Below are 22,551 nucleotides of genomic sequence, written 5' to 3' on the forward strand. Positions count from 1 at the left end.
CCTGTCAAAACACACATCTCAGGAGTGGGCAATGACATTACGTGCCTCCCCAGAGCACTCAGGCACAGGAAGAGGAAAGAAACCGCAAGACGCTCCAGCATGCACTTGAATCAGCTGAACACGTCTGTGTATTGCTTTGCCTTGGAGAAGAGAGAGGAAGCAAAGCAAGAGCGTTCTAAAAATTGCCAGTTAGCGTCTCAAATGCAGCAGGTGAAATATTTATAAACTCAGCCTCCTCCAGAGGGAGTTTTCTGCGTAAACAAAAGCATCAACCACTCCAACCCAGCCCCAGATTTGACAGTCATAGTAGTTACATATATCCCTTAAGCAAACAAATGAAAAAGCCATGGAGAATCGACAAAAGAAAAAAATATTTTTCTGCCTATATCGCAAGTGTGCTAATTACAGTATTAGTATTCAGAGGTTGCCGTGTGTGTGTGTGTGTGTGTGTGTGTGCACTTTCTGCCTCCTTTCTGCACTTTGTGGTACAGAAAGGCACAAGATTCCTTATTACCATTTCAAGGAAGTCAAGCAGAGCTGAGGTTTTTTAGTGATGCTGGATCCCAAAAAGTCCTTCAAGGAAGGCTCATGGCCTGCTGTATAAATACCCTTGCCCCAGAACATTATGCATCACCGGAAGTGATACATAATGTTCATGGCTGTCTTTTTTGTTACTCTTTACATGAAGTACAGTATTGCACATCAGACTCATCGTCAGGTGAGCCCATTTATGTTGTTGTTGTTTAGTTGTTTAGTTGTGTCCGACTCTTCGTGACCCCATGGACCAGAGCACACCAGGCACTCCTGTCTTCCACTGCCTCCCACAGTTTGCTCAAACTCATGCTGGTAGCTTCAAGAACACTATCCAACCCATTTATATCTTATTGCTATTTTCTGATATCGCACTCAGCTAACAGACTGGGTGGAAAGGCCCAAGATTAAGGGAAGTCAGAATCCCCAAGCAGGATCAGTAAAGGGTTCAACTGAACTCAGATGAAAGACTGGTCTTTGGCTAAGTGTAGCTTCTGCAGGCTTAGGGCTAAACTAGACCCAGTGAGTGCAAGTATCAGTGTGCTGCCCCTTTGGGTTTGTTATGTACACAGCAGCATACCCTCCAACATTTCTATATTAATAATAATAGCAATAATTTTATTATGTATACCGCACTCACCTGACTGGGTTGCTCATGTCACTAGGGGCAACTTCCAACACAATAAAACATTAAACATTACATAGACTTCCCTATAGGGCTGCCTTCAGATGTCTTCTGAATTTGTATAGTTACTTATCTGCTTGTCTGGGGGGGGGGGGGTCACATAGCTCCACACCCTCTGACATTTCTCTGATGAAAATAGGGAAGTCCTAAGGAAAAGTGGAGCATTCCAGGATCAAATCAGAAATCGGGACAGCTTCTGTAAATCCAGGACTTGGGAAACAGGGACACTTGGAGGGTCTGCAGGGGAAACCTCTATATTCTCAGAATTGTGAGTTTAGGAGTCACCTCCTTGGGGCCCAGGAGTCTTCACCCCCCCAATAAAACATTTAAGGGGGCCAGCCCCCCCATACTTGATGGGCATTGCCATTTAAATAGTGTGCATGCACAATGTCATGTGATTGATTATGCGGGGCGGGGCTTACCAGCCCCCTCCCCAATCTTTTATTCAAGTTGGGCCCCCTGTTTGCAGGGGTGGGAGAAGAGAGGAAATATAACAATTTTGCTGCCCTGGTCTCCACAACCATCTCCTCTCCTAAGCTTCTATGTGCATTTCAAGGGACGTTTCCACGACCTTTACCCACGTGTTCAACTTGAGTCTCTCCCTGTGAAGCGAATGGTAAGTAAGCTACTCGTGTCAGTAGCGCTGACTTCAATAAGGGAATGATGATGGTGTGGATGAGAGACTGAGGTCACCTGCGAGTCTCACTTACGGGTGGGGGGAGGGGGAGAGAGAGAGAGAATAAAGGAGGGAAAAGAAACCAGCGCAAAAGAGTTGTTTCAGACGTTACGATTTACTTCCATCCCGTGTACGACAAATGATCGTCGCGTGTAATTACTGCGGGTATTTTCAACTGCCTGCAAAACGAGATAAAGGCAGGTAGCTGCGGTGGGCCACGCCAGCCCTCTCGCAGGCGGGCCGCGTTTCCGAAGTGATGGAGACGCGTGTGCAGTGATCACACCTGGCGATGGGTAGCCGCGCAGGTGTTTTCGGTTGTAGGGAAACCACTTGCAGCTGCTTCCTCGCCCGGAAGGTTTTGCTAGCTGGCGGCGCCCCTTTTGCAAAGCTGACCCCGCCGGGGCTTCGCCTGGGAGCTGGCCGGGGGGAGAACCAGAGCTCCCCGTCCGGCGAGCCCAGCTTGGGACCCTCGCCGCTCCGCCGGCCCGGGAGGCGGGCGTTGCTGGCGCCTGTGCGCGGCTCCCCGGGCCGAAGGGGCGGAGCCAGTCCCCGCCCCGCGCGCGGCACTCCGCCTGCTGCTGCTGCTGCTGCTGCTGCCTGCAAGCCCGGCGAGCGGGACGCGGGCAAGGCTGCAGCGCCCGCGGAAGGAGGCGAGCGCCGGATCCTCGGGGCGGGGGCGGAGGCTCCTCGCATGTGATCGACGACGGGCTCGCCCAGGGCGGGACGCGGCAGATCCGGCGGGCAGGTGTTGCTCTCCGAGGGGATTCCAGCGCGAAGACCGGGGCAGCAGCGAAGACCCGGCTCTCCCTCTCGGCCGCGGCGGATTGCGCGCGGCTAGGGGGCGCCACTCGCCCGCTCCGGTTTCTCTCTCGGTCTTAGCCCAGGGACTTGCTCTCGAGGGCAGGCAGGCAGTGGCGGGAGAGCGAGCTGCCGCGGACGCTGCTTCCTGGCGGGCGGCGGGAGCCGAGGATGTGGTGGTGGGATGCGCGGGTGACGACGCTCTTCAAGAGGAACCTGCAGCCCACGCTGACCTACTGGAGCGTCTTCTTCAGCTTCGGCCTCTGCATCGCCTTCCTGGGGCCCACCCTGCTGGACCTGCGCTGCCAGACCCAGAGCTCCCTCTCGCAGATCACCTGGGTCTTCTTCTCGCAACAGTTCTGCCTGCTGCTCGGCAGCTGCTTGGGAGGCATTTTCAAGAGAACGTAAGGCGACCCCCCCCTCCCCAAATCTCCTCCTCTCTCCTCCCCCAGTTGCGGGCGCTTCGCTCTCCGGCCATTAGCATCGCCTGCCTGCCTACCTACTCCCCCCACCCCCAGCCCGCTTTCCTTCTGGAATGAGAAGGGTCCTGATGCCCCTGAGAAGCTGTCTCCCCCCCCCCCCATCTCTCACCTCGTCCCCCTTTCAAAGCCTCCAGAGAGGTCTACTTTGCAACGTGGTCTGTGCCAGGCTTTGCCCTGCAAATCAGCACCCCATCCTTACAGTGATCTATTCCTATCACCCTCTGTGACGCTCCAGCCTCTCTCTTGGGTCTCTAACCCTTCTTACTTAGGGATCCCGGGCAAAGTTAGGTGCGCCTGAACCCAGTGGGAGCAGTGCCCAGCTCCTCGTAGAACCGGGATGCTCAGCTGCATTTCTGCCAGCGCTTGGGTGAATGAACTCAGCTGGGTTTGTTTCAGAACAAATGGATGTGCATAGGAACCGCCGAGCTTGAAGCAGCCTGGGGGGGAATGTAGTCTGTGAAAGTGACCTGGTGCCTGTTTATAACGTGGGCACCTGAAGGTCTCTTGATGGTTGCTACACATTCATCACTGTGGCTTGGGGAATTTGATTGAAGTCTCCAGGGACAGGGAGTTCTGGTGTTGTTGGGCAGCCATGCAGAAAGCCCAACGGCGTGGCTGCTCAGACCTTGTGCATGGATGGTAAGATGAGATGCACTGTGCCTGGGTTAATTTTGAGTGTGTGCATTGGCAATGGAACAGAAAAAAATGGGAGATATTGTAGAACGGTGGTCATGTAGAGCTTTGGTGGTCAACAGCTCTAGTTCAGTGGTGTTTACTCAATGCCATGACACCTCTAACCAGTTCTAGAGACAGAGTGGCCAAATTTATTTTTTGCCAGACATGCTTCTGTGCCTGTAGTAGCAGCCCCCCATGTCAAAATCTTGCAGCTCCAGCAGTACATGTTTATCTGTGTAGACCACTTTCAAAAATAAAGTAAGAATGAGGCATATTTGCAGTACAATTTCAGAAGAAGTGAAAATTCAGTTGCCCTGGGAACAATTAATCACTTAAGCTTCCCCCAAGACTTTCTTGTGATTGTCAATACAACAGAGGCTATCTTTTTCCATTTTGTTGCCTTTTTAGCAAGTCCAGGTTCTTGCAGATGGGTCCTGTTCAGTGAGCATGTCGTCATCGTCCAAGCAGTGGCGTAGTGTGGGTTGCCAGCGCCTGGGGGCAGGGCAAGTGTTGCACCCCCTGGTGGACTGGGCAGCTGGGGTGGAAGTGCGCACCCAAGCCTTGAATGCCTGGACACAGCTTGCCTTCCAGTGCCTCCGGAAGGTGGCAGGAGCTCAGCCACGTGGTCTTGATAAGGGAGCCTGTCATGGGGGAACCTGTTTGCGCCTCTCTCCGAACTTTACACCCAGGGCCACTTCCCCTCTGTCCACCCTCCCCATGCTACGCCACTGCATCCAAGTCTTTGCTTCTGAATTCTTTATACAGTGGGCATTGGGATAAGCAATGTGGCAGGTCTTGTACAATGTCTCAGATTTTAAAGGAATATTACTGTAACTACTATCCTGGGACTGTGCCAGGCATCTGCTGAATTGCACGAGGGTCAGAGGTTTCCTGGTTGGGTATTTTTGGAAGAGCTGGTAGCTTTCTCATCCAAAATGTGTGTGAGCATATGATTCCAGGAGGCAGCCTTGACTGAACTTGGTTTTAACATCTCTGGTTGTGTATGCGTGAATGCATCTCTCCCTCTGTCTTAACTAGAGATTTTGCTACTGCAGACCTTATGGTCTTGTGAAACCAAGAAAGCCCTCTTTTTAAAAAGACAAAGCTTACAATACTCTTGACCATAATGTTGTGTCTCCTATGTCTGATATTTGTATCAGAAGTTAAATAGCTTAATGTGGACACCCATTTCAATGAGTAACAGTTCAGTCATAAGAAGTAGGAAGAATGCATTTTGGAGAGTTCCTATTATTGATCAAAGGGGGGTTGTATTCTGAGTACTTTTCAAGATTTGATAGCTCATAATGGCAACACATTCCATCCTTGTTGTAGGAGTAAATGGGCAGGTAATACCTGCTATTCCACATTGAAAAGTTGGAGGTTTTCCTGGCAAGCGTTCCACCATCAGGTTGTTTAAAGGCAGCAGAGGCAGTAAAACAAAAGTTGACTAGTGTTGGTAGCAGCGTCGTGGAATTTGTTCACCTATTGTGAGCTAAATTCCCATTTAGCTCAATACTCTTCTTTGCTCCTCTCCTGCTACTTTCCCGTCTTTCTTTCCCCATTGGCCTAAGCCCATCGCCAGTGTCTCTGTTCCACTGGCATCTGAGAAACCTTTCCCCACCCCCACCCCATTCCTTTCCGTCTTCCTTTTTTGCCTGTGTTTATCTCCTCTCTTGAATTATTTAAGGGCATATCTTCAAAAGCATTCAAAGGGCTCATCTAAATAAGATCAAAGTAATCTGGGTGCTTCTTGATCGATCCAAAAATAATTTAGACAGGTTTGACACAGAAGCCATGCAGAATGAGCTTTATATAACTTCTAGAGCCCTGAGTCACTTGAGTGACTCCCCTGAAATCACCACGGCTGCAGGATTTTTGCTCTGTGGGACCCTGGCTCTGTTGCAGGGCCTACGCAGGCAGACTCTCGGATCTGCTTGCTGTTCCTGTGATGTCAGCATGGATATCTGAGGTCTCTTCCCACATGGAGCTGGTTTCAGAATTTGGGGAACTGGGGGCATATGGCATGATCATGCAAAAACATATGTCGTTGAGGAAACAGAACATTGCTGTACATTGACAAGGAATCCTCAGGCTGCAGAAATCAGCTCAGGGATTTCTCAATGTGTTTTTCTGTAACCCAGTGGTTCTCTTGTAAAGGACCTGTTTTAATAACCTTGATGTCAAAACTCAAGCTGGCCTCCCATTCTCCAGAAAGTTGGCAAGCAACATCCAGTGTCAAACAAGCACTTAAAGGTTGACGTAGGATAAAACAGGCACAGTAAAGATTCCATTGTCACACAGCGTTGCTGGAAAGAATAGTGTTATGCTTGACAATTCATCAATGATACCATCAATGAGGAATTAGTGTCTCTCGCATAGAGATCACTTTAAAACAAACAGCTTGTGAGTGGTGACTCCTCTCTCTCTCTCTCTCTCTCTCTCACACACACACACACACACACACACCAATCTTCCTTTGCTGTAACTCCTTAGCTGCTGTCGAGCACCAATCTTGCTTGGATTTGTTTTAGGACTGAAACTTCATGCTAATATTTAAGTGCTACTTTTGAGGCATTTAACTTATGAACATCTTCAAACTACTGTTTAACTGGTCTGCAGATATATTGGCTTTCTCAGGATTATAAATTTGAGAATTGAACCCAGGCTAAAGTCTGCTGTTCTAGGCAAGCCTCAGGGGACACAATGGATTTACTTATCTGTAAACATTCATAGGATTTTGCTGTAAAGTTATTAGCACTTAGATCCCTTTGGAATATGTAAAATTAATCCCGATTTAGTTCTCATTTATTTCAGTGGGAACGAATTCATGGTTAGTTTTGCATAGATTCTAAAGGGACCCAAGTGCAACTTACTTATCCTGGATCTAATCTTGAGCATTTTAAAGATTGGAGTTATAGTTGATTAAACCAGTCAGCTGATTATTAAGCAAGGCATGAAACTCACTGAGGGACCTTGGGCCAGTCACTCACTCTCAGCCTAACCTACGTCACAAGGCTATGAGCATCTGTGTCACCTTGAGCACATTGGAGGAGAGGCAGACTATAAATGTAAAAAAAATGAATCCAGCAGAAAACCCTTATCTTGCTTATAAATATTATATTTACATTATATTTAAAGAGCTGTTTCCTTACTGATTCATGCTTTAAAGATCCCTCTGAAAACACATTGCTCCAATCAGGGCAAGCATGTAGAGTAATCAGAATAGTGTTCTAGATAGAGAGCACAGTTCAACAGGGAACAGTTCTGATTAAAATTAATTACACCAATTATTATTTTTCAGCCCTACAATTATGGACTGGGTTACTCAGCTATCATGGCTTACTAGCCTATATAATTTTACGTTGTTTGCACAGCACATTAGAAGTACAAGTCCAGCTCTTTTAACTGTTGATATGCCCAGGTTTGCTTTATCCCTTATAACAACTTGGCATAAACATGACGGTGTTTATGGGAGTTTCTGTCCAAAACATCAACACCAGGTTGACGTTGGCTGCTATCATACACACATACTGACCTGCTGCAACATTGGGCTGTAGTAGTCCAGGACACTGTTTGGAAACAGAGGCAGAAAGCTGCTCCCTAAGCTGCAACCATAGAATCATAGAGTTGGGAGGGACTGTGAGGGTCATCAACCCCCATGCAATGTAGGAATCTCAGCTGAAGCATCCATGACAGATGGCCATCCAACTTCTGCTGAAAAACCTCCAAGGAGGGAGAATCTTCAGCCTCCCGAGGGAGATGGTTCCACTGCCGAACAGCTCTTACTGTCAGAAGGTTGTTGGAAATTTAGTGCAGAAGACCCCTTGCTTCTGCCAACTAAATGCTCGATTGTGCTACCTGCACTGCTCTCCTTTGATGCAGTCATGCCAGATACGTGGGCTTCTGGTCTAATAGATACTTAATGTCTTCTGTGGATCTGGTGACCTGGTGAGCAGCATACCTTTGAACTCCTCATGAGAGCTGGGGATGCGCTGACAGTGGGTCGTAAGTGTGCTCCTTCCATCTGAGGTCACCGAGAAAACATTGAGCACAGGCCTGTCTCTGCAGAGCATCTGGAAAGTGCATGACTCCTTAATTTCCTTCGACTCCAGTTACTGCCCAAGATACTATGTGTTCAGAAGCTGGCTTCATCAGCAACATTTCTTCTAAGCAGAAAGTATTTCCATGATGCAGGAAGTAATTCACCACCTCCTGTGTGCAGTTTGGCAGCTAGAAGTGTGTGTGTGTGTGTGTGTGTGTGTGTGTGTGTGTGTGTTGCTTCATACAGATGTACTGTGACACAGCTCCTTACCATACACACACCATAAATACACCCAGAGAACTCTGTTTTTGTGCATGTCCTATGTACACATGGATTTTGTGCATGAGCAGCTTGACATAGGAAGTAGGCACTCGGTAGGCAAACTTATCTATGGACTCATGAGCAAAAATATCAAGCTTTCAAAATCAGGGATGTGGCAACCTGTAGCCTTCCAGCTTCTCCTGGACAACAGCTCTCCTCATCCTTGCTGGCTGGGGCTGATGGGAGTCAGGATCTGACAAGATGGAGAACCACACACATTCACCATCCATGTTTTAAATCTACATATTCACAGCAGTACCTATTGAGAGGGGGAAGCCAGTTCCCCAACATTTAAAAGCTGTAGCAGAGACTAATTCTTTGGCTGCAATCAGGCTGTGGTCATTATTTCCTATTCTGTTATGTGGTTTCTTGATCTTGAGCTGGATTCTCCAGCCTGTCTGCACAGTAGAACTAATTAGAACGCATATTTTAGACTGATGCCATTGACGAATTTGTATCCCATTTACTGATTCTCAGAAGTTCGTACAAAACTTACAAGACAGAAGGCAGCTAATTACTTGCCATCCTACAAAAATGCTTCTAGGGGGCTTTTCTGCCCATCCTATGTAACAGTGCCAGCTCTCAGCATGGGCATATATGAATTGGTACTTATTTATTTCATAATGTAAATTCCATTCTGCTAATACTTGTTTAAAGGAGCTTTAAAACGTAGCTCAGTTATGTAAATGATCAAGCACACAATCATTAAGCTTAAAACAAATAAGCTGTGTCCCATCCTAATAAAAACTATTAGTCACTAAAAAAAAAAGCATCTCTCAAAGCATGCTGAGAGGAAGTTGCATAGTCTGAATGGATATGCACTCTTTCCCCTCACATCCCATTGGAATAGTAGTACTTGTATATGGTCCTGCCAACCTAGCAGTTCGAAAGCACGCCAAAGTGCAAGTAGATAAATAGGTACCACTCCGGTGGGAAGGTAAATGGCATTTCTGTGTGCTGCTCTGGTTCACCAGAAGCGGCTTAGTCATGCTGGCCACATGACCCGGAAGCTGTACGCCAGCTCCCTTGGCCAATAAAGTGATATGAGTGCTGCAACCCCAGAGTCGGTCACGACTGGACCTAATGGCCAGGGGTCCCTTTACCTTTACCTTTATATATGAACACAACTGATCAGTCCCCAGCTCTTCCAAGCAGGACGGGGAAATACTTGGCTTCTGAAACCCATGGAGGAAAGCTACATCTAGTATAGGCAATAGGGAGCCAAATGAACCATTGACCTGGCTCTGTGTAGGGCGGTTTCCTGTGTTCTTCACTATATTTTCAGTGACTCTTTCATATAATCATAAGCATTGGAAGATACCTCAAAGGTCCTCTAGTCCAACTGCCTGACAGTGTAGGAAATCTGGTGCTGCAGCCTCACTGATAGGCAGCTATCTAGTCTCTTATTAAACCTCTAACAAAGGAGAGTCTTGTCACCTTCCACGGCACTGTGCTTCACTCAGTGTTTGAAACTCCCATTGTTCTAGGCGCATTTTGTGACAGGGAAAACTGCCACTGCTGGAAGGAAAGGAGGACCTGTTTCTGCCTCCCCACTTCCAGCTACTCTCTGAAGACTGCAGAAGAGACCCTCTTAAGAATATTAGGGGGTGGGCAGGGGAAGGACTAGACCACATGAAAAATGAACATTTTAGCTTAGTTTAGTTTAGTTGCAGTTCATTCATTTTCAGCTTTGTATTCTTGTTATTTAAAAAAAGTGCCTAGACATTCTGTTGTTGCACCCATAACCTAGGATTAAGGTGCCATTTAGCTCCTAGCTTTCATATCTCAGTTTCTAACACTGGTTTCACTGTTAAACAAGTTGAACTGTGAAGACCCTACAAGGAGGACACTGGTGCAACAGCCCTCCCCATTTGTATACAAAGCACCTGGTGTTCAAGGTACACTGCCTTTGAACATGGAGGCTCAGTAACATGGTTTGAGTGTTCAAAATTCCATTTAGAAAGCTTTACTTTGATTGTATCCTCTAGAGACCTTTTGCTAGCCTTAATGGCTTTCATAAAAAGCACTTTCAACCCCCTCTTGCAGTGCTAGTGGGAAGCAAGAGTTCTAAGGGGAGGAATGGACATAATAGTGAACAGAGTTTTTATATTTGCAGCACAGACACAGGAAAATACAATACGTTTATTTAGCAATATGTGTGAAGGAGCCTATACTATTCTCTCTTACTCCTGGATTCCAACTTACAGTGGGGAATGTAAGTGGGGAAACATGCCGTTCTTCAACTCAGAGCAGTTTTATTGTGTGGTGACACTGTGTTGATGCAGATGGCCAGGTTTTGATGCTAAGCCACTGAGCAGCCACCAAGAGCCACTATGTCTGCATCATCAAGTTAGAATAGTCTCTAAACACTGCTGCCCTGATGCTCCACAGTGAATGGTGCTGTTCCAAAATCTGGGGCCACCACAGAAAAGGCCCTCTCGCATGCTTCCACCTTGCAGACCTCCAAGGGCACTGGAGTTGCCAGCATTGCGTCTGTTGTGGATCTTAACTCCTGAGCTAGTGTATAAAGGAGGAAGTAATCTTTCAGGTATTTGGAAATCAAGCCATTTGGGGCTTTGTAGATCAAAGATAAGATATTAAAGTGGCTAGGCAGCCAATACAATTATATCAGAAGCAGTGTGATAGGAGTGCCAGTCATTAGTCCAGATGCTGTTTTGCACTAGCTGCAGCCTCTGAGCTGTCTGCTGCCCCTGTTGACCCTGCTGCCCAAGGCAGTTGCCTCACCTTGCCTTGTGGCTGGGCCGGCACTGCAAGCAAGTGGTACAGAGAGGACTGTTTTGTGTTCCTGGTGCCTCTAGTGGGCCCTGATCGATACTTAGCATCTGCCCCAGAGAATCCTAAAAATCTCAAAAGAATTTGTGGCTCTCCAATTGAGGTGGCGTCTTGCTCTTAAGACAAACAGGCAATTGAATTCCAGATACGATATTAGGAGGCAAGCAGTTCCTCCATCTTCCTCATGGCCAGGCCCAGGGGATCGATGCAGTGGAGCAAAAAGCAGGCTATTGCGATGGTTGCTGGCAGTGCATAACAAAGCTTTTTCATAATCTCTGTTTTAGATTAGGGAACGAAACTTGGTCTTTACTCCCCAATTGCCACCATCGCCACACACACTCTTTTAAGTAGCACAGATCTTTATGCTGCTGCCCACAAGCAATGATTGATTGTTTAACTGCTCTGTGTGCTCTTAAGCCAGGCGAAGATAGAGGGGGAAGCTGTTCCTGTTAATTCTACAGAGCACGCATTGAGTTCCAGTCTTGGCGCAGTTCCCATCTCCAGCGTATCTGCTGCTTGCACCTGCATCTTTATCCCCTGGTGTGCTATTTTGTCTCCCAGAGGTGTCATTCTGCAGTTCTGGACCTGTTGCTGAGGCAGCATTAGCATTTGGCAGTTGTTTTTCGTCTGGCGATCCTAAATTTTGTTCGCATGGCTGTGTGTTTTTACGTTAAGCACCAACTTAGGCTGCTTACATGATGCCCTCCTTTGTAAGAAATTGCATGTGTGGAGTACATCCATGTAGCTGCAAACACAGCAAGTCTTTCCTATGTAGGAAATCTGTTGCATTTGGAGAAGTCTTGAGGACATTTGCTATTTCAGAGTGGGTTGGGGGTTTTGGGGTTTTGTTTTGTTTTACTAGGTTCATCTCAAGTGTTGTGAGTAAACTGGTCCAGTTTGCTGATTCATCACTTGCATCAAATTCATAATTAGGCCCAATATTAATTTATTTATTTGTATAAAATGCTTAAATACAGTTTACAGGATGGAAACATACCACAATGCATTAATAAAGGCAGCCATAGACAATAAAATCATCCAGAAACACAAACGTTCAATATCAAATGACATTCGGTAACAAAATGCAACTAAAACCAATTGTGGCTCAGTTGGTCTTCCTGGGGAAGGCCAAGAACATCAGGTGTCCCTTCAGAGTTTTTGAGTAGGTCTGCTGGCCTCCAGGTGTCAGGGCATTCCAAAGGCACGGGGACCACGGTTTGACTGACTTCAGTGGGAGAAAGTAGAAAGATATCACCCTCTGGTATCATGATCCCAGCAGCTGGAGACAGAGCTGTTGCGGTCTGCTAGCTGCATTGGACCTAGCGTGCAGTCCTTGTATGGGATTGCAGGCACATAATGTGGCCATAACTGCACAGGTGAACAGGCTTTTAAGTATGAATTGCATTTCCTATCCAGTATGGGAGCTGTAGCCCTTATTTCTTTATTTGTAAGAATACTTTTCTACTGCAATTTCATACACACAAAGAGAGAGCTTTTTATTTTTTAAAAATGAGGTGCTATTACCCATCTTGATTAAAGTGGCATGGGTCCTGGCACAAAATGGCTACTGCAGGCAGCAGGAAAAACATGATGGTACTCCACACCGTGTGGGGGGGGGGTCACAAAAACATACATATTCTCCCTGCCCCCTCCCCCCGGCAATCCTTTCTCTCTGTATATAAATATAGATATGTGTGAATTGTTGCCCCTTTGAAATTTGACCTGTGCTCAAGGGAAGCCTCATAAAAAAACAAAGCCACCCAACCATTCTCTGAAATGTATCTGCAGCTACACAGATGTGCTCCCTACATCTGACGGCCAACACACAGGTTCACATGCTTGAGGCATTGCTGCCACCCACCACCCATTGTACCTGGCCCCTCCCTTCCCTAGCTGCCACTACACGGGCTTCTGCAGAACTATCCTGCCCTGAGGGACACAGAAAGAAGCAGTCAGTTTCTACTAAACATAGAAGTTTCTTTTCCATTTTATTGTAATTTTTTTAAAAAGCAGTGTTTATTGCTGCAATAAGCTTATGTAAACCACTTTTTTATGTACACCGGAGAAGCAGTATATAAATACCTCAAATAAATGAATAAATGCACACTCACAACCCCATGTGAAAACAACCAGAATTGCAGATCACCCTCTAGCTGTGAAAAAGAGGCATGTCCACATAAGCCATGGCAGTGTAAAGTTTTCAACCATCACCTAAAATTTAGTATTAAAAGATGCCTAGTGAATCTCTGTCGGAAGAGCGTTCCATAAGACTGGGTCAGCGATACTGGAGGCTCTATTTCATGTTCATATCAATGAGCCTCACCAACACAGGGCAGAGGGGATGGGCACAGCCAGAGATGCTCCTGCAAATGATCTCAGGGAGGGTTCAGGTGGTCGCTGAGGCCCAAGCTTATGCAACCCTTAAGCATTCCATTTTGTCCCAAGTCATTCTGAGCCCATATAGTGCACTTACAGAACTGCTGCTAAAAAGAACTCTTAAGGATTTCACCTTCCATTGTTCTTTTAAAGTTTCTGGTCCTTAACATTACAAAGGTAAGCTTTAAAGTGTGAGTGATCTCTGGCTCTGTTGCACCAGAGGGATGCTGAGCAGAATTCCTCCCATCTGCTGCCTCTCACTTCCTGCTCCTTCCCAGGTCTAGCAGAAGCCGAACGTTGACCTGACAAATGCATGTCCCTGTTCAAAGCAGCAGTGTGCCCTAGAAACCACCGAGAATGAAGACATCACTCTTCCTGTCTAAGGGAGATTTATATGTGGCTGCTTCTGCTGCCTGACTCCACACTGATTTTGCTTCTCCCAGCCTTTCACTGCCTGGTATCTTATTGCCTGCCTGTTTTCAGTCTTCAGCAGCTTCCTCTTTAGCAGTGGGCTGATCAGCTCCTTGGCCGTAGTGTGAGGTGTTCTGCTTGCGGGAGGGAGCTGGACCAGGAAGCGCCAGTCTGGGTTGTTGTCAGCATTGCTCTTTCCTTCACTGTGATTTATTCGTTGTTATATTTATAGTCAAAGGCGCCATCTTCTCCGGATGATTGAGGGGGCCCAACGCGACGTCTTGGCACCACTCGTGTGATGTCACAGGACATCCTGACATCACATGTGTGATGTCATGAGGAGCCAGAGGGTGGAGCCAAATCACTCTGAGCAGTTTGTGTGTGTGCACAGCCCTCAAAGTCCCCCCCTTCTTGGGGACCCAACTAGGCCTGCCTCCCTCCCTCTCTCCCTGCATGTAGCTCTTGTGTGGGGCTTTCTCGGCTGGTGGCTGGTGGGTAAAGTAATGGGGAGTTGCCATTGCAGCTCCTTGCCAGGGACTCAAGGAGCCCTAGATATTCCTCTGTTCAGATCAGCTCTCCTCATAGTATCTTGTGATTACATATAATCATTTTTCCATGTCTTTCTTAATTAAGACTTTGAGCAATTTTCCTGTTCGTTAAATGTTTCCCAGCATCCTCTTTCATCCGTCTACAAAACAATGCAAGATGAAGCAAAATTGCCACACCTAGCAGATTTTATTTTAATGCATACAGTGTTTCATGCATCCCATCAGTCTATTCTTTCAGCATTCCAGATAGAACAGGCATCACATAACAGTACTGTACTGGAAAGCATTTAGTTGGTTCTGCACAGTAAAAGTTAGGCACGAGCCTTTCCAATTTAGCTAGACCACAGGCTCAAAAGAAAAAGGAATCTTTAAAATGATACAGTTTTATAAAATTATTATTTTCTCCATCATGCCTACTAGTTAGGAAGGTAGTAACAGTGCCTTCAGGATAAGAGGCCGCATTGGAAAGCCCAAGTGAATAGAGATCTACACAATAGAGATCTTTCCCGTGCAAGCGTTCATGCCTGATGCATGGCTGCTGGGCAGATCCAGAGGCAGGTTCTGCCCCCCCCCCCCCAATTCTAAATGCAGTTCTTCCTGCAGTGTATGTGGCAGCCTGAGTATATTTAGGCTTTTTTCTTTATTTGACAGTTGTATAATTCAGAATGTGAGGCCAGTTTCTTTAATGCAGCCTCTTTTGCAAATAGGCAACTTATATGCACCTAAAGCCAAAATCGTGTATAGTGAAAACACATTGAGTTCAATAGGGGGTGGGATTACAAAAGTATTTTCCCTGAATTTCCGCCCCCTTTTTATTTATTTATTTAGCCAACTCCTAAAGCTGAAAGCACAAGTTAAATGTGCGTGAATTGCGGGATTACTGTAGCAAACATAGGAAAACTTTTTTTTCCCTGTTGAAAGCTGCTATTGTGTTAGCTTATTAACAAGTCCATCCGTCTCCCTTTTCTAGACATTGGCTGCAATTCTAACCTCATCTACATAGAAGCAAATCATACTGAATTCAGTGGGTCTTACTCCTAGGCAAGTGGGATTGGGATTGCAGTCAGATTCAAACTTCTTCTTTTTTTAAAAAAAGGATGGTTTTGCCTGGTTCTCTATGCAGAATTAATTGCATGTCTTGAATCACTAGATTCTACAAGTGTTACAGTCAAAATGCACCCACTCCACCAGCTGCTATCCAGTTTTATTGATGCCTCTTATAGCTGTCCTTCCTGGTTTTTCTGCATTTTGCTAACTGATTATAGCCTTTTATGAGGTTAGCAAGATTATCGTCTCACCTCTGTAACACAAAACCATAGAACACAACAAGGCTTCCTTTATTTTACCTAAAGGCATTTGACTTGAAGTTGTTTTCTATTTTTATTTTTTAAAGATTTTATCCCACTCTTCCTTGAAGGAGTTTAGGCAAATATACATGGCTGTCCTTCCAGTAGGTTAGGTGGAAATACTGTTTTGCCCAAAAGATACCCCAGTTGAGCTTTAAGGCCAGGCTAAAATCTCCATGTGAGATTGGAACATGGTTCTAGTCTAAGGGCAGAGCCATACTGTGGGTATTTGGAAAGCTCCGAGGGAGGTTATTTGAGGATTTGGAGTTAGGTGTCATCAGCATAGTGGGGGTGGACAGTTCTGTTCCTTTTTTATATCAAATACAGGTGAAGTGATGTGTTGAAAAGGTGGTTGAAATCAATAATGGGCTCAATGGGGTGCCAGTAAACTGGGTCATCCTATTGGCTGGTGATAAAGTTGGTCAAAGACTTGGGATACGGCTTGTTCTAGGTTGGGTTGCACTGCCCCCAAAGCAGCCTTCGTCAACCCTCCAGCGCTTTTGGACCTATTTGCTCTGGCCAGCACAGCTGTCAATGGCAGATATAGTCTAAGACAGCTGGAAGGTGTCAAGTCCCAAGGCTGCCCTAAAGAATCAAACTTGGTACTATTAGTTCCAGCCCTGCAGACACTCACGTGTCATTTATAGCGTAAAGCACCTCTAGACAAAGTTGATTGGTTTATAGCTGTGACTCATACTCTGTTAGCATTCAGGTGTGACTACAGTAATGCACTATATGAGGAAGTGCTCATGAAAGTTTAGTAACTTTGATTGGTCCCAAATACAGCTGCTACTGTGCAGATTGGTAGAAATAGGAGGCAGTATGTCTGGTCCCATATTAACATCACCAATATTTTTAAGATTGGGACGGTAAACCTGGTGATCTCCAGATGTTGATGGACTCCAGCTCTCAACATCTCCAGCCAGAATGGCGAAGGGTCCATGATAACGGGAGCTGTGGCCCTCTGGGTATTGCTGGACTGCAGGTTCCCTACCCCCTGGATGGTTGTTTTTTTTAAAAAAAATGGAAACCCACCTTTACTTTTGGAGGTAAAGTAGTGGCAACCAGAGACGGGGCCTTCCTTCTCTGTGGTGGTGCCTCAGCTGTGTCTCCTTTATACATTACTCTGATTCCTACACTGATTGTTTTCAGGTACCATGTAAACATCTTGTTGTACCGGAGGTCCAAGTGCTCAACTCTGCTGGTAATAATAATAATATAATAATAATTTATTATTTATACCCCGCCCATCTGGCTGGGCCTCCCCAGCCACTCTGGGCGGCTTCCATAAAAACCAAAAATACAATAAAATATCACATGTTAAAAACTTCCCTGAACAGGGCTGCCTTAAGATGTCTCTTGAATGTCAGGTAGTTATTTATCACTTTGACATCTGCTGGAAGGGCGTTCCACAGGGTGGGCGCCACTACCGAGAAGGCCCTCTGCCTGGTTCCCTGTAGCTTTGCTTCTCGCAATGAGGGAACCGCCAGAAGGCCCTCGGCGCTGGATCTCAGCGTCCGGGCAGAATGATGGGGGTGGAGACGCTCCTTCAGGTATACTGGACCGAGGCCGTTTAGGGCTTTAAAGGTCAGCACCAACACTTTGAATTGTGCTCGGAAACGTACTGGGAGCCAATGCAAGTCTTTCAAGACCGGTGTTATATGGTCTCGGCGGCCGCTCCCAGTCACCAGTCTAGCTGCCGCATTCTGGATTAGTTGTAGTTTCCGAGTCACCTTCAAAGGTAGCCCCACGTAGAGTGCATTGCAGTAGTCCAAGCGGGAGATAACCAGAGCATGTACCACTCTGGCGAGACAGTCCGCAGGCAGATAGGGTCTCAGCCTACGTACCAGATGCTGGTGTTTTTAATCTGCAGAAAACTGTACATTTCTGTTTAGTCCTGTTATAATATATGTGTGTGCGATATAGTTTTTCTTTTAATGCACAATGCCTCAAAGGCTACAGTTGGACGGTGGGATGTCTATATTTTAAATAACGAAACTGCTTTTTTTCTCTCTCTCTCTTTTTGGTCCAGGTTGGCTCAGTCTCTGTTCGCCCTCTTTGTGTCATCACTTGCGATCTCTGTGGTTTTTGCCATCATCCCAGTCTGCCACAATGTGGTGGTGCTTGCAGTGGTCATGGCCGTGGCTGGCCTGGCCATGGGCTGCATCGACACCCTCTCCAATATGCAGCTGGTGAAGATTTATCAGAAGGACTCTGCTGTCTTCCTGCAGGTTAGACAAGTAACAGGGGGCGGCTGGCCCCCCTTTTTAACTCTCTCTAGATGCTTGGAGATTTTTTTCCATCTTGAGCCCTTGTTAGGGACCCACACATGTTGGCTGGCCTGGTATCCTTGCACCCTCCCACCAAGGAAGGAGTTGGCCATCTCCTCTGATTTGCCACACTGAATGTGACCATTAGTGAGGAACTCCTGCCAGCGCTGCCATTTTTTAGCAGGAGAGGAGGATGAAGGGTATGTTTCTGTTTTCCTGAACACCAGAGGCACTTGGAAAAACTGGCCAGTCTTGCTGCTTTCTTGGGTGGCTCTGGAATCAATGCAGCCAGAAGAAAAGTCCCTACCCTGTCTTTAAACTTGGCAGAACGGTAGGACTCTCCCTAATTCAGGACTAGTGGCCAGAACAATCTGCAGTCACCAATGGCAGGTGCATTTGTGGACCTTTGATCTTTCCTTGTGTCCCAAATCCTTGTTCGTCTCTGTCCACACACACACTGTATTTTGTAAGGTTGAATGCTACCCCTATTGTACAGCTAGAATCGTTGAGTCACATCAGGACAGAACCTCTCCTGCTTTCAGCTTAACATTTAATTGTGAAACTGGAAACAGTTTCCAGACATCACTTTCCAAAAGAAGGTGCAATTTAGCATCAGAATCTAACCCACAGAGTGTTCCTTAGTTGCTTGGATTGTTCCTTCATTGCTGTGCTGCCTCCATGTTCTGCCCATCTTTCACATAGACAGTGAAGATCACCAGCGCATATGTCTTTTGAGAACACAGGAACTGAATGCCCTCTGTAAGCACATCCCATTACCTCACACATGCACAACGTCCTGTGCACAGAAGATGGTGGTGTAGCAACACTTGCATCAACATTGTCTTCCTGAAGTTATTTGCACCATTATTAATCTCACTCTAAATAAGCAGGTTCAGATATAACTACTCAATTCTGTTTTGGAAGAGTTCATGCTGACATTGAATATCTGCACAGAAGCTGGTCTGTGTAGGTATTGCCAATTTTGTCTGTCTTGGGGCATCTCTGCACAGCCCATGTCCCCATCCACATGCTTTGACATGGACTCAAAGTGGAAGAAGCAGCACTTTTCTTAAAAAATGCTTAGGGGTACTCTCATTTTCCTACTCATATTGAAATACTGCCCCTCAGTGAGGTCAAACTTAGATCCACAAAATGTTTAGGGGTATGCATACCCCTGCATCCACCCCCCCAGCAAAAAAGCATGCGAAGAGGTAACCCTGTGGTGCAAAGCTGGCTCCCTTCACACTCACCCAATACTATTGCAGCAGTGATGCCATCTTAATTGTGCTAGCTGAAGTCCTAGTTCATACTGTTTGCAGCACATCATATGTCTGCACACACAATACGCCAGTCACTTGTATCACAGCAGCAAGAGCACTTCAGTTGCTGAGGATCACATATAAAATCATTTGCAGACCTAATGAAATTACACGTTCTAACCCACAAAGGATTTGTGTGCCATTAAAAGTTGCATGTTGGGAGTTTTTTGGAGATAATGCAGCAGTGGTGATGGGAGAAGGCTTGTCCCAGGAAGGATGCTAGAGCAGAACCTTCTGAGTTGAGGGTTCTTACTGTTAAGGGTTCTAACGTGCTGTCAGAGGTGCTGTGTGTGCCTTGTTGCTGGACATCATAAGGATATTTTCTCATTCCTTTGTGTAGGCCCTTCATTTCTTTGTGGGCTTTGGTGCCCTGCTGAGCCCTCTGATAGCAGACCCTTTTCTCTCGGACACCAACTGCATCCTGACAAACAGCACGGCCACTGGCAGCAGCAACCTCCCTCACATCCGGAAGTCGCTCGTCCCCCATCATCCTGGAAACTTGTCACACTACGACCTGCCAACAAAAGGGCTGGTGGTGACGCGGGTGTCTTACGCCTTCTGGATTATGGCCTTGATCAACGTAAGTAGTGACACCCTCCTCCTGGCTGATCATTCCAGCCCAGCGCTTAAAGTGGTTTGACCAGTAGGGCAGCGGGGGGGGGGGGGCAGGGATGTGTCTCTTGGCCGGCTTCTTCAGAGGAGCCTGCATAAGGCGGTGTGTCAGGGAAAGTAACTTGATTCCACTTTGCACGTCTAAAACCGTTTTTGGTTTTATGTTGGCACCAAATCAGCTCTTCTGTCTTCCTGCCTTCATTGTTCTCTCATTAAAGTGAAATAGTATTGAAAGAAATGTTAACTGCAACAGAATGTGGCAGTGTGGGATGCTGCTGTCCAGGATTTCAGCCACTGTGTTCCATCATTCGTCGTTCTTTCCATTATCCTTTCCCACATCTACCCACACACCCCATGCAGCCAGTCAGCGTTCTCTGGCCTCTGGGCTTGTTCAGTTCTCATTGGGCCATTTTGAGAGTCCACACCAGGTTTATTTCTTTAAAAAAAATTTAAAAAATTATACTTCTGCAAATCTTTGGGCTTTAATATTTTATATTTTTTGTATTACGATCAATTAAAATCCACTTTGATACCACCTTTCATTCAAAAATATCAAGGAGGTTTACAGCCATCTGAAATACAAGCTTATTAAGATCAATACTTTTAAAACCACAAACACAATATAGTCAATACCCTGCTAATATCCACCTATTGCCAAGCAACACACAGCTACGTTGCCCCCATTAGCCACTGAAATGAAGTCAGAAATGCTAATGGAGGTCCAAAGAGCAAAGAACTGATCAACCACTTTTGAGTGGCAGCACAGGCAGTGATAACCTTGGCCTGGAAAACACTAGAAGGAATTTATTTAGACAGGGGGCACAGACAGGCATGGCAAATCACCCTCCTGGGAAAGTTGACCTTTGTTATGAAGGTCTCTAGGACAAAATAAGCATGACAAACCTATGGCACGATTTTATTGTGTACGCATACCATAGGAAACACAGGCAATCACCCCCCTTAGCATATAGAAGGCTTTGGACATACTGATATCAGGGGCATTGTTGCCTTTCCGCTTTTCTTCCTGCTTTTGGAATTGCCTGTGTGTAGCTTCCAGTCTTCCTGCTGGTTAGCATGAATCAAAGGGCTCTGTGTTGCTTTGGACGTATGGTTGTGTTTCTGTTGGGGTGTGAATGATCTGCACATACATGCATGTGCAAAAGCAGTTGACGTGAAACTCCAGTGCAGCCTTCCCCATCCTGCTGTAGCCTCCAGACGGTGTTGAACGCCATCTCCTGTCAACCCCAGCCAGCATGGCCCATGGTCAGGAATGGTGGGATCTGTAGTTCAGCAAACTTTGGGGACAAATGTTCTAGAGAGGGGGCACTACAGCCCTGTTCACCAAACTCCTCCCGAGATTCCGCACAAGCCATAAGTGTGGCAAGCTTTTGTCTGGGAATCAAATGGAGAAGTGGAAGGTTTTCACTGTCTCTGTAAAAGTAGGGATTCTCACAAGTTCCCTTCTCCAGGAAAATTTGGTACTGCAGGCAGAGCCACCCCATACATTTAAGCACACCCAATGCAAGTTAAAAACATGTGATTTCCCCCAAAGAATCTGGGGAATTAAGAGTTTTCCCCTCACACAGCTACAGATCCCAGTACCCTAAACAAATTATGGCTCCCAGGATCTTTTGGGGCAAGTCATGTGCTTTACATGTATGTTTAATGGTGTGGATCTCCATCATTGAGTCTCAGCAAATGTGCTTAGTGCAGCCTGGCTAAGCTGGGTGGCAGGAACGCCTCCATCTTGAACATTGTCTTGTATGGTACAGCCTCCACTGTGAGCATTATGCATGGAACAGCTGTCACACATGCCTCTTGGTTTCTAAGATGATAATACTCACTATGCTTGATTCATGATGAGAGGTAGGAAAGACTTGGGAGACAAAGGGGAATATTAAAGGAAATGGAAATGCTTTTTTAAAGCATCTCTGTTATTAAGGTTCTTGCTGGTTTTTGAGTGTCAAGTTCAAGCACAGGCTCTTCTCTTCTCTTCTCTTCTCTTCTCTTCTCTTCTCTTCTCTTCTCTTCTCTTCTCTTCTCTCCATCCCTCTCTCTATCTTTTCTCCCTATCTCTCTTCTCTCTAGCCTCATTCCCTGTGCTTTGCAGTTAGTTATGAACTAAACCAGTTATTCGAGCTCTGTGAGAAGCAGGGCGAGATTCAGAAATATTACTGCCACGTTACTGAGAAAATATAGGTGTAAACTAAGCAAACAGGACAAGAGTTCACATTTAGCGAAAGGCTTTGTTTTCTTACATCATTGATTTGTCCTCACCTTGCCAGCTTCTCCTTGCCAGCTTCTCCTTGCCAGCTCTGGCACTGAACCTAACCTGGCTGGTCCCCTAAGCTGCCTGGATGGGAGACTGTTTGGGAAATAATATAAGCCACACTGAACTTCTTGGATGAACAGAAGGATGCAAAAATGTCATGCCAGAGTTTTTAACTGGCTTATCAGAATACAGTAAGATCCCTGGTGCTCACTGCCCAAATTTTCCCCTCCTCCTTTTGTCACACTGGGAAGGTGAAAGCTACAAGAATGAGCTAAGAATAAGCCATGGTTTGTTCTTGGCTTGTCCCTGTTGTTTGTTTGAGAAGAGCAAGCAAGGAATACTGGTTTGCCTGTAACGGTTTGTTCCCAGCACAGCAAAGGAAGGGTGGGCATCA

At 46.3% G+C, this 22,551-nt stretch overlaps 1 protein-coding gene across 1 annotated transcript in view; it reads left to right on the plus strand.

The window, feature by feature from the left end:
- The first annotated feature begins 2,481 nt into the window (after window positions 1–2,481).
- Window positions 2,482–22,551, plus strand: part of SLC60A1 (solute carrier family 60 member 1) — a 46,044-nt gene continuing 25,974 nt past the window's right edge. The window contains exons 1-3 of the mRNA XM_028734337.2: window positions 2,482–3,094; window positions 17,717–17,915; window positions 19,614–19,853. Coding sequence (XP_028590170.2) covers window positions 2,862–3,094; window positions 17,717–17,915; window positions 19,614–19,853 — 672 coding nt within the window. The 5' untranslated portion in view covers window positions 2,482–2,861. The remainder of the gene's footprint in view (window positions 3,095–17,716; window positions 17,916–19,613; window positions 19,854–22,551) is intronic.

This window comes from Podarcis muralis, chromosome 5 (genome assembly GCF_964188315.1).
Source record: "Podarcis muralis chromosome 5, rPodMur119.hap1.1, whole genome shotgun sequence".
In the NCBI taxonomy this organism is placed as follows: Eukaryota; Metazoa; Chordata; class Lepidosauria; order Squamata; family Lacertidae; genus Podarcis; species Podarcis muralis.